This window comes from Castor canadensis, chromosome 3, assembly GCF_047511655.1.
Source record: "Castor canadensis chromosome 3, mCasCan1.hap1v2, whole genome shotgun sequence".
NCBI classification, from domain to species: domain Eukaryota; kingdom Metazoa; phylum Chordata; class Mammalia; order Rodentia; family Castoridae; genus Castor; species Castor canadensis.
This window is the reverse complement of record NC_133388.1, coordinates 111,405,778-111,420,559: the sequence shown is the minus strand read 5'-3', so window position 1 is coordinate 111,420,559 and position 14,782 is coordinate 111,405,778. Positions and strand designations below refer to the sequence as shown.

General features: G+C 41.1%; 1 protein-coding gene across 1 annotated transcript in view; it reads right to left on the bottom strand.

Moving 5' to 3' along the window:
* Positions 1-14,782, bottom strand: part of LOC141421647 (carbonic anhydrase 5B, mitochondrial-like) — a 44,536-nt gene that overhangs the window by 1,543 nt on the left and 28,211 nt on the right. The window contains 4 exon segments of the mRNA XM_074068509.1: positions 11,213-11,367; position 11,965; positions 12,445-12,507; positions 13,838-13,933. Coding sequence (XP_073924610.1) covers positions 11,213-11,367; position 11,965; positions 12,445-12,507; positions 13,838-13,933 — 315 coding nt within the window.

The following is a 14,782-nucleotide window of genomic DNA, read 5'->3' as shown; positions in this document are numbered from 1 at the left end:
CTTGGGACCAGAAGACTAGGGACAAAGATCCTGTTCCCACACCTTAGACATTTACCAAGGATGATTACGTCATCTCTTTGATTCTCTGGAACCTCATATATAAATGAGCAAAATAGCCGGCCAGATAATAAAGGAAAGTCATGATACTTATAGTAATGGTGTAAAAAATGTCTTAAAATTTTTAACTAAATCATTAACATAAAAAAGTATAGAATTATAAATTTTACTCACTGCAGCTGGGCCTTGTGGGCAAAGCAATGCATATAGATTTTTTTTTTTTTTTTTTTAGAAACGAGCAGTTCATTTACAAAATAGACCTATCTTTCCTTTCTTTCTTTTTTTTTTTTTTTTTTTTTTTGGTGGGGTTAGGGTTTGAACTCAAGGCTTCACATTTGCAAAGCAGGCACTCCATGGCTTGTGCCACATTTCCAGTTCATTTTGTTCTGGTTATTTTTGGAGATGGGGTCTTGAGAATGGTTTTCTTGGGCTGGCCTGGAACCATGATCCTCTGGACCTCAACCTCCCAAGTAGCTAAGAAAATAGGCATGAGCCACTAGTGCCCATCCAAAATAGATACATCATAGCCAGTAGTGAGGTGTTCCATGCTGGTGCTGTCCAATAGAACATTCTGTAATGCTAGCAATGTCCTACTCATGGTCCATACCGGTAACCACAAATCACATGTTGTTACCGAGCTCTTGAAATGTAGGCCGTGTAACTGAGAAACTAAGTGAATTTGATTTAAATTTAGTTATATTTAAATATAAATGGTTAATGACTATTACACAGAGTGACACAGCTCAAACCTAGATGAGCAACTCAAACTATCAAGGGCCGGTTCTCTGCTGCGGCAACTAGTCCCTTGGCTTTCTTAGCAACCAAGTTGTGGAGCACTTTATTTCACAGCAGCCAGAAAATCTGTTCGTGACATTTCCCGCCAGTCTGTCTGTACTAACAAAGAGGGGGCCTGAGGGCACAACAGGCAAGGCTGAAAATCTGTTTGAAACAAAGACTTCAGACCAAGTAGAGGTGAAAAGGCAGAGGCAAGCACCAAATACAGGAGTTGTTCTTGAAAATCACATATGTCTTCATTAATTAGGAAGCTGTATAAGTAATTACTACTTATTTTTATTTAGCAGATTGCAAAAGATCAGAAATAGCCCAAGTACCAATAAAAATGGCACGAATGTTACAAAGTGGGCTAGTATATACCCATTAAAAAGGATATTGAAGATATTTATTATCTATAAAATGTTCAGTGTTTCAACTGAGTCAAATGACCAACAAAATGGGCGGTGTGGCTGTGGGGATGGATGCGCTGGCGGTCATGATGCAGGACCTCCGGACCCAGAACCATTCTCTGCACAGGGAGAACAAGGAGCTCCTGGACCAGGTGCGGCGCCTACTGTGCGAGAAAGCCAACCTGCTGGTGCAGGTGCGTCCGCCCCACTGTCCATAGTCGCTTAACGGCGACTCCGCCCGACTGCCCGAATTTTTGATCCAAGCAGCCTCTTACATGAACTTCTTCCAGGCCAGGTTCTCCAACGATACCCTGAAGGTGGAGTTTCTAATCAGCCTCCTGGTAGGCCAGCAGAGGAGTGGGTGCTCCCCTACGTGGGAGGGAGAGCCCCATCCTGGCTCAGTGGGCCTTCGACAGGGATACATAGACAATCCCTGGGCCACGCTCACCGTGGCGGGTGGGGGGGACAGCAGCAGCCCGCGCCTGCCTTGCTTGTCTTTGCTCCACAAATAGTTTCTCAGCTCCAAGATGCTGGGCCCAATCCTGCTCACCCCAACCCCTGTGCCTTTGCACCACCTTGCAACCCTGTTCTTGCCTGGGGACCTGTAAGAAGTTGAAATGACCCAGAATCAACACCCCAGCCATCTCTGACGACTGCTTCTGACCGCTTTGAAAATCAGAGCCAACTTAGGAAGGACCTGATGGTGTCTGTCACACAAACCTCTGGGCCACTGATTTGACTAGCTCAGGCCCAGAGCTTCTAGGGTCGGTGTGCCTGGCAGCCAAAGGTTAACATTTCCTCCCTGGAACTACTTATCTCTATGCATTTCTTCCTTTCCAGCAGTCTCGCAGATTGTGGCTTTTGGTTCCAGAAGTCCAGGTACTGGACACTACCTGGAAAAAGTTTGCATTTAAAATTTCTATATATGTTTGTACATACTTACCATAGGTGTATGCATGTGTTTTTACAATAACATACTTGGTGTTACAAAGAAACAAAGATGATTAAGACAACATGTTTGTCTTGCAAGTACACCATTATGTGCTGAGAAAAAAAAAATCCCAGGTGCATTTTCTGATATCTGGTTAAATAATGCTTTTGCGTGTAAAGTATGCATATTTGATTCTTGTTTTAGGGCCATTTTTTACCTTTCACATCACAGTTCTTTAGAAAATGTTTAAAGTATCTGTAGCTTAGCAAGACAGAAAATCCAGCTTAAGCAGTTAGGATGTTCACTGCTAAAAATGTATTTCTGGTGACAATGGTGTATTTAAATTTGTGTCTTAACTCCTGCAAAACAAAACAAACCAGTGATAGTGGAGATAAGAGCAGTGTTTGACCTGTGTCTACTTGGTTTTATATCCTTATACTAAATAGAAATTAGCTCCCTCTCATTAGGTAAGTCATTTACAATTTGAAGCTGCAGTTTTCTCTTCATTAAAGACATTTACTAGATCGTTTAAGTTTGGCTTGAAATTCTGTTGTTCTCTTTTATGGAGCCAAAGAAGGCAAAAAGAGGAGGATTTGTACCCTCTTCTTAAGCATAGTTTTTCTTGAAAGCCTCTAAGGAAAATCTATAACTGCCTTTCTTGAAATGTTCATGAGTTTGCCATTGGATGGTCAATGTAGTCTCCCAGAATTGCGTTCTTGAATTCCTATGTTAAGTTAAACTGATCACTACTGCCTTTGTGGACAATTTATAAACCTGAGAGGATTATGGGGGTAAATAAAAACTGTTTTTGCAAGAAAAAAAGAAACGACCAACAAAATGGTATGTACAGAATGATTCCATTTTGTTACCAAAAGTTATGTATATTCATTACAAAAATTATGTACATTTATATAGATAAAAGATAGAAGTATTTACCCAAACAATGAATATCAATGAATTATGGGTGACTAGGATTATAGCTGACAGGGAGCTTTTTATTTCTATTATAATATTATTGCTGTAATGAGGGTACACTGTAACATTTACAAAAGTGCTCACGATATATCTTAGCTGAATTCACCCCCTCCATCATTCTCCTTTTCCTCCCTCCCCCAATCTTAGAATAGTTTCAACATGTCTCACTTTTCTATTTTCATATATGAGTATACAATATTTCCACCATATTCACCCTCCTACATCCTTTCCTTACATCTTCCCCCTCCCACCAGTACCAACCCCCAGACAGGACCTGTTTTACCTTCCCATCCTCTGTTTTTGAAAAAAGACATTTTTGTTTGTTTAAGATACCTATACAGGGAGGGAACTTTTTTCTTCTTCTTCTTCTTCTTCTTCTTCTTCTTTTTTTTTTTTTTGTGGTACTGGAATATGAACTCAGGCCCTACACCTTGAGCAAATCCACCAGCCCTTTTTTGTGATTGGTGTTTTTCAAGATAGGGTCTCTTGAACTATTTGCTGGGGCCTCCTGGGTAGCTAGGATTATAAGGCGTGAGCCACCGGCACCTGGCTCTTACTAAATTTTCTGTGTTGAAATTTTATTTGGGTCTTTTTGTTTAGGTGGTACTGAAATTCAAACTCAGGGCCACATGCTTGCTAGGAATGTGCTCTACTGCTTGAGCCATGTCCCCAGCTCTTCTGTATTGAAATTTTATTTGAAAATTCCTCACATGGGGCAGCCTGTGCTGGGTCCTGGAGCCAGAGGCCATCTGGGAAGGTGCACGATAGACTGAGGGCCCCAGCCTGGCAGCCTGATAGCCCCCACAGTAGCACAGACTTAAGCTCAGTGGGTTTGTGCCAAGGTGGGCTCATCTCCTGCTGCCCTGCACTTGCTACAGCCAGGAGTCTGCACCTTGCAGCCCTTGGAGTCAGACTGTTGAGGAAGAAGTGATGGCAACATAAATGAAGATCAAGTGAGGGGAGGAGAACAATGCTCAAGGCTGGGTGTTCTAACACAGCACAGCAAGAAGATGTTCCTCTCAGCAATGACATGGCGGTGAAACAAACTGGGAAAAAGGACAAAGATAAAGTTCCCATAACCAAGACCCCAAAGACAGACTGTAATGATTAAGGGAAGGAGGGGAGACAGTGCATCATCAAGTGGGGCTCCACTGTGTTGTCACCTGTCCTCAAGTGACCATGTGCTGTGTCTCATGTTCTTATGACCAAGATCATGCCACAGGTGACCAGAGCACTGGAAGAGGCCCTGAGCACTGTGGATCTGCGGTGATGGACAGGTCTGAGTAGCAAGTGCAGAACCTGGACAAACTTGGTGATGGAGAACTGCAAGCTCAGCCACTAGGTGGACCACACATCAGGAGCAGGTGGACAGCCTCATTGTGCACATCTTGGAAAACAGCCTGAGGTCCCAGACCAGCTCCACCACCAGGATGTTAGCTGACAAATTAACTGCACTCTCCATGGGTGGCGCTTCCCTTTCTCTGTGATGTCCTGGAGGCTCCTGCCAACTTCCCTGCTCCCCTGGGTCCCCAGCCCCACCACACTCACCTTCCTCTGACCCTGCAGAGCTGCTCCACCCACCTGCCAGGCCAGGTGCCTTGGAACTGTTCCTTTTAGGTGTAGGTGGATCTGTGTCCTGATGCTGAGTTTATACTGTGGTGTCTATGACTCTGGGCCGTAGCTGGAAGATTGCCAGGTCCCCTCTGTCATCTGCCTGTGTGGAGTTGGCAGGGTCTGTGGACTTCAGCCCAACACTGCCTGGCCTTCTGTCTCCAGTGGTGGCAGACCTACTGCTTGCCATGGGCCAGTGGGAGTCAGGGCTGCCCCTGGCCAGGCAGCTCCTGGAGGCCTCTCCCACTTCCCCTCAGCAGACAGGAAGTCCCACCACATGACACACAGCCCTGAGGAGGTGCCTAGGATCTGTATATGCTGGAGGATGTCCAGTGCCAGCAACATTGTCCTGAAGGCAATGACTCTCCATCATGCCAATGCTGGGGTCTTGGTCATCACTGCCAGCTGACTGAGCCTGCCTGGGCTTCCTGCCCATGGCTTCCTCACCCAGCCCACAAGGACAGAACCGTTACCCAATTCCAAGGCCAGGTGTACCCACCTTGGGGTCGTCACCCTTTGAGGTGCCATGGGCCACTTTGGGCTGAGCTCTGTGTCTGCCCAGCCTCCAACCAGAACCAAGGCTCCTTGGCCTCCTTTCCCAGGCCTTTCCTGGTGCCTCTTGCTCCACAGTGCAATGTCTGTCTGTCTCTTTCTTTCTCTTTGCATTACTGGAGTTTTCATTCAGGGCCTCACACTTGCTAGGCAGGCGTTCTACCACCTGAGCCACTCCACCAGCCTGTTTTGTGTTGGGTATTTTTGAGATAGGAGAACTGTTTGCCTGGGCAGGCTTGGAACTGTGATCCTCCTGATCTCTGCTGCCCAGAAGTTAGGATTACAGGCATGAGCCACCAGGGCCTGGCTGTCACTGTGTCTCCTTAGGGGTGCTTCCTTGGCTGTTGCTCTCCTGTTTCAGTGTGGAAGAAGAGTGACTGGCAAAGAGAGCTGGGAATAGTCATTCTTGCTGTGGCCAGCACAGAGCCCTCCAAAGACAGCTTGAGCAGTGGGGATCTGGCTGCGAGCAATCTTGAGGCTGCCAGGGTAGCTTGAGATGCTTCAGGCACAGGCTGCTGTTTTGTTTTTCCGTTTGCTGAACTTTACTCATGTTCTTGTAACTTACAGGTTTTTTTTTGTTTCATTTGTTTGATTTTTTGCTAAAGCAGACTGTGCATGTTGGGTCCCAGCCCTCTTTCCGGGCGAACAGTAGGTGTGATCCATACTGCTGCAGTGAAACCTGTGGGTTTATACAGAGAAACATGTGCATGTTCTTGGACTCAACTGTGCTTGGTTCTTTTTGTTCAAGACATCCGATTCCCTGTGTTGCAGGGCGACAGGGTAGTATTGGTTGAATCCTGGATGTGGGTATTAAGGCACTGTCTGGTCACTGTCCCCTCTAAGATCCTCCAAAATTGTCTGAAGTGCTGACAATTTTGAGGAGACGATGTCTCTCCCTTGGGGACCAGCCTGGGCGGCTTCCTAGTCCCCAGAGGGTGCAGAGTTCCCTGGAGTACTAGTGGGGGGTGGAGGGGTGGGGGGGGTGGGCAATGCCAGGTCTGGACTCCATTGAAGGAGAGTGGGCAAGTTCGCCCCCCCCTTTTTAAATGCTGTTGTAAGTAAATAAATGGATCCTTGAAAACTTATTTGAAAGATTCCTCACATGAGCCACTCTATGGTTAACTTCTAAATTTTATTTTCAGTCTTATATCAATTTTTAAATATGAAGGATAGTTCAGACTAAATGTGTACACTACAAAGACCAGGTTTATTTTGTCATTTGTTCATAGTGGTTTTTCATCATAACAGAATTTCAGAAATGTACTAGCTGTTTTCTTTTAGCCTCTGGTTTTGTTTTATAGTTAAAAAAAGAGAGAGAAAAGCTTTTTCTATTTGGAAGTATGAAAGGATTTTCCTATGCTTACCCTAGGACTTTTTTGATGGTTTGGGTGTTTTGTTTTGTCTTTTTTACTGGTACTGGGGATGGAATCCAGGACCTCATGCATGCTAGGCATGCACTCTCCCACTAAACTATACCCAGCTCCAATGATGGAAGTTTTACATTTACTGTATCTAGACTAAGCTGGAGTGCTGAATCCACTTTTTCTCCTCAGTTGTTCCTCACCACCATTTACTGAGTGCTCCATCTTTTCCCCTCATTGAGCTGAGATGCTACTTTTATTATAAAATCAATCCTTATATGTACTTGGACATATTTCTGAATTTACTGCTTTCTTCCTGTGATGGCTAATTTTCTGTGTCAACTTGACTAGGCCATGGATTCCCAGATAGGTGGTTAAACATTATTTCTGGGTGTGTCTCTGAGGGTATTTCCAGGAAAGATAGGATTTGAATTGATGATCCCTGTAAAGCAGATGGCCTTGCCCAGTGTGGGTGGGCATTACCCACTCCACTGATTAGAACAAAAAGGCAGAAGGCTGAATTTGCTCTGCTGGACTTTTTTTTTTTTTTTTAAACTGAGACATCAACCTCCTGCCCTCAGAGCTCCTGGGCTCCTGGTTCTCTGGCCTTCAGACCAAGACTAGAATCTACATCATTGGCTTTTCAGATCTAAGGCTTTTGAACTACCCCGCCTGCTTTTCTGGGTCTGCAGGTTGCAGATGGTAAATTAGGGGATTTCTCAGCCTCCATAATTGCATGAGAAAATACCTTATAAATAAATAGCTATCCCTATCTGTATTTCTGTCATGGTTAATCTTGGTTGTTAACATGAGAGATGCCTGGAAAACTGGTACAGCACACTTCTGGTGTGTACATGAGAGTGTTTCCAGAGACAATCAACATGTGGGTGAGCAAACGAGGGGGGAAGACCTGCCAATGTGGATTGGCACAGTCTAATAGGTTGGGGACCCAGATGGAATAAAATGCAAAAGGGGGAAGCTCACACATTTGCAAGCTTGATTCTTCTTGAGCTGGTGTGGTTTTTGCTGCAGCCATTGCCAGAGGCTTTCAGACTCCAGATTCTTTAGCCTTTGAACATGGATTCACACCAGAGACTCTTCAGGGAGCTTCCAGGCTTTCAGCTTCAGATGGGGGATACATCATTGGTCCCCTTGTTCTGAGGTTTCTGGCTTCTTGGACTCAGCAGCTACTGCTTTCCCACCTGCATAAGGATGCTGTGGTACACTGGTCTACATTCTATTGGTTCAGTTCCTCTAGAGAGCCCTAGAAGTCAGGGTCTCTCTTACTGATTCTGTTTTTCTGTGGATCCTTGATTTTCTTTGATCTTTTTATTCATGTGTCAGTAGCACGGTATTTAGTTATTGAGGCTTTATAACCTTGTGAATCTAATCACTCCTCATCTACTTTTTTAGAATTTTCCCTAGCTATTCTTGCTTATCTGTTTTTACTTAAGTTAGAAGTAATATATCTTTTTAAAATTTATTTGGTATATTTGTTGGGACTATATTAAATGTATAGAGAATAAACAATTCATGGAAAATAACAGCTTAGGAGAACTGGCATGATAGGTGACTTTAAGATATCTTCCTATCTAATAAGGTGGTATGAATTTAATAATTTAAGTAATTCATATCTTCTTTTGGGTCCTTCAGGAACATTTTAAGTTTTCTTATTAAATTTCCATGTTAAACTGACTCACTGGGTTTTGTTTATTTGTTTGTTTCTTTTGCAGTACTGGGGTTTAACTCAGGGCTTCTCGATTGTGAAGCAGGCTTTGCACAGCTTGAGGCAAGCATCTGCCCTCAAAAGTGCTTTACATTTTTCTTTCTGCCATTGTATCTTTTTTTTTTTTGTGGAATTGGGGTTTAAACTCAGGATTTTGGGCTTGCAAAGCAGGCACTCTACCACTTGAGCCACACCTCCAGTCCATTTTGGAGATGAGGTCTCACGAATTATTCCCCCAGGTTGGCCTTGAACTGTGATCCTTCTGGTCTCTAGCATCCCAAGTAGCTAAGATTATAGGCATGAGCCACTAGTGCCCAGCTTCCATTGTATCTTTGTATCATTATCTATTAACTGTTGTGATGTACATATATTAAATGTAGATTTTCAATTTGTATATATTAAAATAATATTCTAGTAATTACCAAATTGTCTTATTTTTACAGTAGTTTTTTAATGGCTTCCCTTATTTATTTTTATCTTCTGGTATAATTGTATTGGCTACTTCCAGAATATACCCTTTTTTTTTTCCCTTTAAGAGATGGTAGGCATGCTGTGTTGCCCAGGTTGGCCTCAAGCTCCTGAGTGCAAGTGATCAAACTACCTCAGCTTCCTTTTTTTTTTTTAAGTTTTAGCAAGGATTTATTCTAGTACAACAGGATAAAGTAGGGAGAAGTGGGGAAGAAAAGATACATTTCCTGTTCCCCACAAAGAGAATGGGAGTAAAGACCATGCCTTAGCCTCTTGAGTATATAGGACTATGGGTATGTACCACCACACCCAGGTAATTCCAGAGTAAAATTTAATAGGTAATAATCATTTCTTAATTGTCCCTCTGTATCCATAGGTTCCACATGTTTGGATTAACCCATCTATAAATCAAAAATATCAGAAAAAAATTGTACTGAACATGTACAGACTTTTTTCTTGTCATTATTTCTTAACCAATACATGAATAATTATTTATATAGCATCTACATTGTATTATGTACTAGAAGTAATCTAGAGGTGATTTAAAGTGTATGGGAGGATGCGTGTAGATTATATGCAAATACTGTATTTCCTGTAAGGGACTTGAACATGTACAAATTGTAGTATCTGTGAGGGGTCCTGGAACCAATCTCCTGAAGATACCAAGGGATAATTGTGTTTACTTTTGAGTTGAGATCAATCTCTTCTATCATGTTAAGGAAGTCTCTATTTATATTTTATTAAAAATTATTGAAAAACAAATAGGCAGCAGAGCTCATGCCTGTAATCCTAGCTACTTGGGAAGCTGAGATCAAGAGGATTGAGATTTAAGGCCAACTCACACAAATAGTTCATGAGACCCCATCTCTAAAATAACCAGAGCAAAATGGACTGGAAGTGTGGCTCAAGTGGTAGAGTGCCTGCTTTACAAGCACAAAGCCCTGAGTTCAAACCCCAGTCCCATTAAAAACAAAACAAATAAAAAAAACCCAAGAAACAAAAAACCCTGAATAGACAATTTTGCTAATGTCTTTAAAAAAATCTATGGAAATGATCAAATGATTTTTCTGGTAAGATTCACTAATACAATGAATTATATTAATATCATATAATAAAGAATCATCCTTCTTGCATTACTTGAATATGTACTACTTGGAGAAAGTATATATTTATTCTAATGTGCTGATGGAGTCTGTTTATAATAATTTTACCTTCTTTTTTTCTTTTATATTCTTCAGAAATATCAGCCTAACATTTACTTTTGGGGGACAATCTTCAGTGGGTGTTGGCATAGGTATCCTGGCTTCATAAAAAGAATTTGGGAGGTTTTATTCTTGTGAAAATGCTTTGTAATCAATAAAATCCTATAAAGTAAATATGAGCAAATATTATACTTGGTTATATTATAAATTAAATAGGATTTTGTATATAGACATAACTACCGCAAATTATTATTTTCTAAGGGAAAAATAAATCTCTTATTTATTTTATTACATTATTTAAAATAATGTAAGTTTAAAATAACTTACAGTAACATTTCTGGACAGTCATTGTTGGATTCTCTTTTTCCTGACATTCTATTGCAAAATTCCCTTAAGGATTTTAAAGATTTTTTTTTTAGGTGGTACTGGGGTTTGAATTCAGGGCTTTGCACTTGCAAAGTAGCTGCTCTACTGTTTGAGTCAGGCCTCCAGTCCACTTTGTTCTGCTTATTTTTGAGATGGGGTCTTGAAAACTCTACCTGGGCTGGCCTCAAACAGTGGTCCTCCCAATCTCAGCCTCCCAAGAAGCTAGGATTACAGATGTGAGCCACTGGTGCCTGACTTCCTTAAAGGGTTTTTGAACGTATTCATTTCTAGCTTTCATTCTTCCCTTTAAATGGGTTTTTATTTTACATAGCGGTTCATACTTATGTTTATGCATTGTATATTTTATACATATGTAATTATAGACTACAATAGCAAATAGCTTATGTTCTTTCATGCTTTAACTCTTTTCTAGTTATTTATTTATTTATTTTTGGGTGGGACTGTGGTTTGAATTCAGACTTTGCACTTGCAAAGCAGGCACTCTACTGCTTGAGTCACACCTCCAGTCCTAGTTAATTTGGAGCTGGGAATATAGCCCCAAATGCTTGCCTAGCATGTATGAGGCCCTGGGTTCGATCCCTAGCACCACAAAAAAGAAAGGAAGGAAGGAAGGAAGAAAGAAATCTAGTTAATCTGAAGCATCTCCTAATTCATATCTAAAGACAAGATGTTAAAACTGATGTCAAAGTTCGAGGCCTACCTTGTTTTAAACAGACAGATTAGGACTTCCATAGATGGAAAATGTGCTGACCACGTACCTGATCATGATTGACCTCTACTGGCTGCTTCTTAATGATCCAGGTAACTGACTCTGAGAGGGGTGGGGTAGTCAGAGATCCAGAGTAGGTCCAGTAATCTGGGCAGCTGGGCATCAGGCAGGAAGGGTCAAAGGACCCAAATTCCACAAGGGTGTCTTAGCAAAAAGAAGGGATCACCGAATCATTATTTAGTGCAGAAAATCACTCAGGAATCAGAATGAGGCCCTAGGGGGTATCCAGGGACCAGCCATGGTCCAAGGGAGCTCCAGCTATCCCAGGCAGTTTCCTTAACAATCATCACTAATTAGGACAGAATCCTGCTGTGTATATCTGACATTCCTCACTGGGGAAACAGCAAAAAATGTTTTCTCCCTCAATCCTATAGCAGGTGGTTTGCTCTGAGGATTATTGGGAAGTATTAGGTAGTGGCTGTTACAAAAACAAAGAATCTTCTTTTTTTCTAGAGGAACTAACCCAGAATTGTTCTTTTAAAATATGATACAGGGCTAGGGATGTAGCTCGGTGTTAGACAGCTTGCCTAGCATACTCACAGCCCTGGGTTCCATCTCCAGCACCGCAAAGTTAATTACTTGATTAATTTTTAAAAAATGCAACATGAATCAGGAGCCAGAATCTTGGACTAAGGGGAAAGGGGGGGAAAGAGATTGGGGTAGGGGAGAGGAAGAGATGAGAAGTGAGGGAGGGAGGGGGAGAGGAGGAGAAAGGAAAGAACACAGACTTCCAGGGAGTACCCTCTTTGGGATTCTGAATATTGAACAATTTATCTTGGGAAGTGGACAAAGGATATGAAGAAATGTTCTTTACAGCCAGACAGGTTAAGTTTCTATAGAACTTTTCTCACTCTCTACCTGTGGGAGGGAGCCAGAGGAAAGAGGTCTACTCTGTGTGTTTTCACAACTTAGAAGGAGCCTATGTCAGGAACAAAGGAGCAGTAGTAGGTTCCTAAGTCCCCAAGTCCTCAGCAGCATGGCAGCAAAGCCAAAGCTCAGTGCCCACCAACACAATCACTTCTGTGCCCTACAGTGTGACCCAGGGCAGGGGCTCTCTTAACACTGCACCATGCATGGCAAGTCTCCTTCTATAGTAACACTGAAAGAGAACCTGAATACAGTTCATCTAATTACACTTACTGATTCAGCATGCCTTGTTAATGTCTCTACTCTGAGATGAAACACAAAACATATTTCAAGTGATTTAGGGGGAAAAATTACCTTATGCTTAATTGATGGCAAAGTATCCACCAATTTCTGTAGCTCTTTATGATGTTTGCCTAGCTAAAGAACAAAGAGAAAAAATTTAAAACAATGGACATCTTGCTGTATAAACTGTAACAGAGCGTGAATTAAAATTAACCACCTGGTGATTACATATAAACAAACCACATGACAAAAACTAGACTTAAGCTGGGAATTGAAAATGTTATAAATATCACTGAATTAAATTAGACACAGAACAAATGAACAGGCTGTTTGCTGACAAGGCTAGTGTGGCCCTTTTGAATAACATCTCATGTTGAAATTTACATTAATTAAAATAAAAAATTATTCTGTACATGAACTAACCACATTTCTATTTTTTTGAAACAGGGTCTCAATTACCACAGATGGCTTATGCCTACTTTACTGGACTATGTACTTGTATTTTAAATAGAGTCATAATAATTTTGTAGATTCATAATAATTTTGTATTTTAACCATTATTTATCTTTACTAGTGTACTGATTCCAACATACTTTTTGGGGGTCTTTTCAGTTTACTGCATGAAGGAGTTATACTAGTCCAAGTTAGAAGCAGTTCCCATGTGGTTACATTATACAAGCTGTGAGGTTTTTAAACTTGTGACAAAAGGACAGAAGGGAGACACTGCAAAGAAATCCTCACTTCAGCTTCAGTGAGTCACACACAAACACTTCAAACCCAGATTCTTTGGTTTACGACCTTAGCCAGTCTAGTCTCTACCAGGAACTGGCACACATTGTTGTGCTGGTCAACCTGTAGCTGAATTACTTCTCCATATTCTAGATGCTCAATTACAGTACCATTGCAGGCAAATTTATTAAATGTTTTCATTACTTTCTTTCTATCATTATCATTATGATCCTCTGGATCTTCCTGTCTGTTTCTCTGTTGGATTCTTATATGACTAGAATCCTTAGTGCCAGCAGAAAGCAGGTCATCACCATTCCTTGCATCAGCAAAGGGGTCAATTGTGGACAGTGGCAGCAGGAAAAGATGGACAACTTGGGGGCAGGGGGACACATCAGGAAGCAAAGGGGTTCAAGGGAGATGCGGCTTAGTCTTCAGCAGTGGCTCAGTAATTGGGATCCCAATATTCTTTTGCAATATTAGCGCATATTAATTACACATAATAAAAGATTTTATTGTGGTATTTGCATATATGCACATAACATACTTTGATTATATTCACTCCCAATAACATCCCTTACTCTCCCCTCCCTCTGCCCCTCTTGATCCCAATATTTTTAAAGTAAATAACTGAATGATATTCAGTTAATAGAATCATAGAACATTATTGTAATGTTCTATTTTTCCATTCTACAATACATCACTTAAAGTTGATGAGATTTTTTTTTTTTTTTTTTACCTTTAAAAACACTCCTATCACAGCCAGTCCATTTTCTTCCAGGGCCGCATCCTCAAAACTTTCAAATTTAACTGCATTCCAATGCACCAAGTGCAGCTGAAATATCATTAAAATTGGGTTTAATACATGACTATATAGGATTACTCCAAAATAAACTTACAGCCTCATCCAGGATGCAGTATTTTCCTTATCGAAAATAAGGCCATAGAGAAAAGCATGACAATCTCATGTGAAATAGGATGAAAATAAAGAATGGGAAGAAATTTTGACAAGAGCAACAATTAATATTATTTTAGAAGAGAGAGATTGGGGAGAAAAATAAAATTCATAGAGCAAAGTAACATTTCATTTAGGGATCAACATTTGTTCATTCCCATCCTGATTTGCATGAAATACTAATATTCAAAATCCATTTGCATTTAAAGGAGAGAAGATGTTTATATCAAGAGAAATAGATTCTCCCTATGGCAATTAGACAGGAGTTGAAGACAAATTTCTTCTTGGAGGTATGACCACTTAAAATTTGTTTTCATTTTTAGCATAACATTTAAAACTAAATTAAGGGAAAAGTTGTAAGAAGAAATTCTATTTCCTTATGCTCTCTTTATATTTCCTTATAAGTCATTCCTCCTCCATCATTCATAAATGACAGCATTATCACCCAGCCTCCCAAATGAGACACCTCCAGGTCATGGTAAACTTTGCCTTCTCTCATAAGGAGGATCCCACCTCCAAGTATTGCTGCTTTTATTTCAGAAATATTTGACAATCTTGCTCTTTCTATTTCTATCGCCATAGGCTTCATTTGGGCTCCCATCATTTTTCACTTGGATTAATCCAACATTGTGGTTCTGAACTGCTGCCTGGCTGACTACTTTAGGGAATGATTTGAGCCCAGAATTCAGCTTCAGGATTTTAGGGTTTATTCCAGCTATATCATTTAGG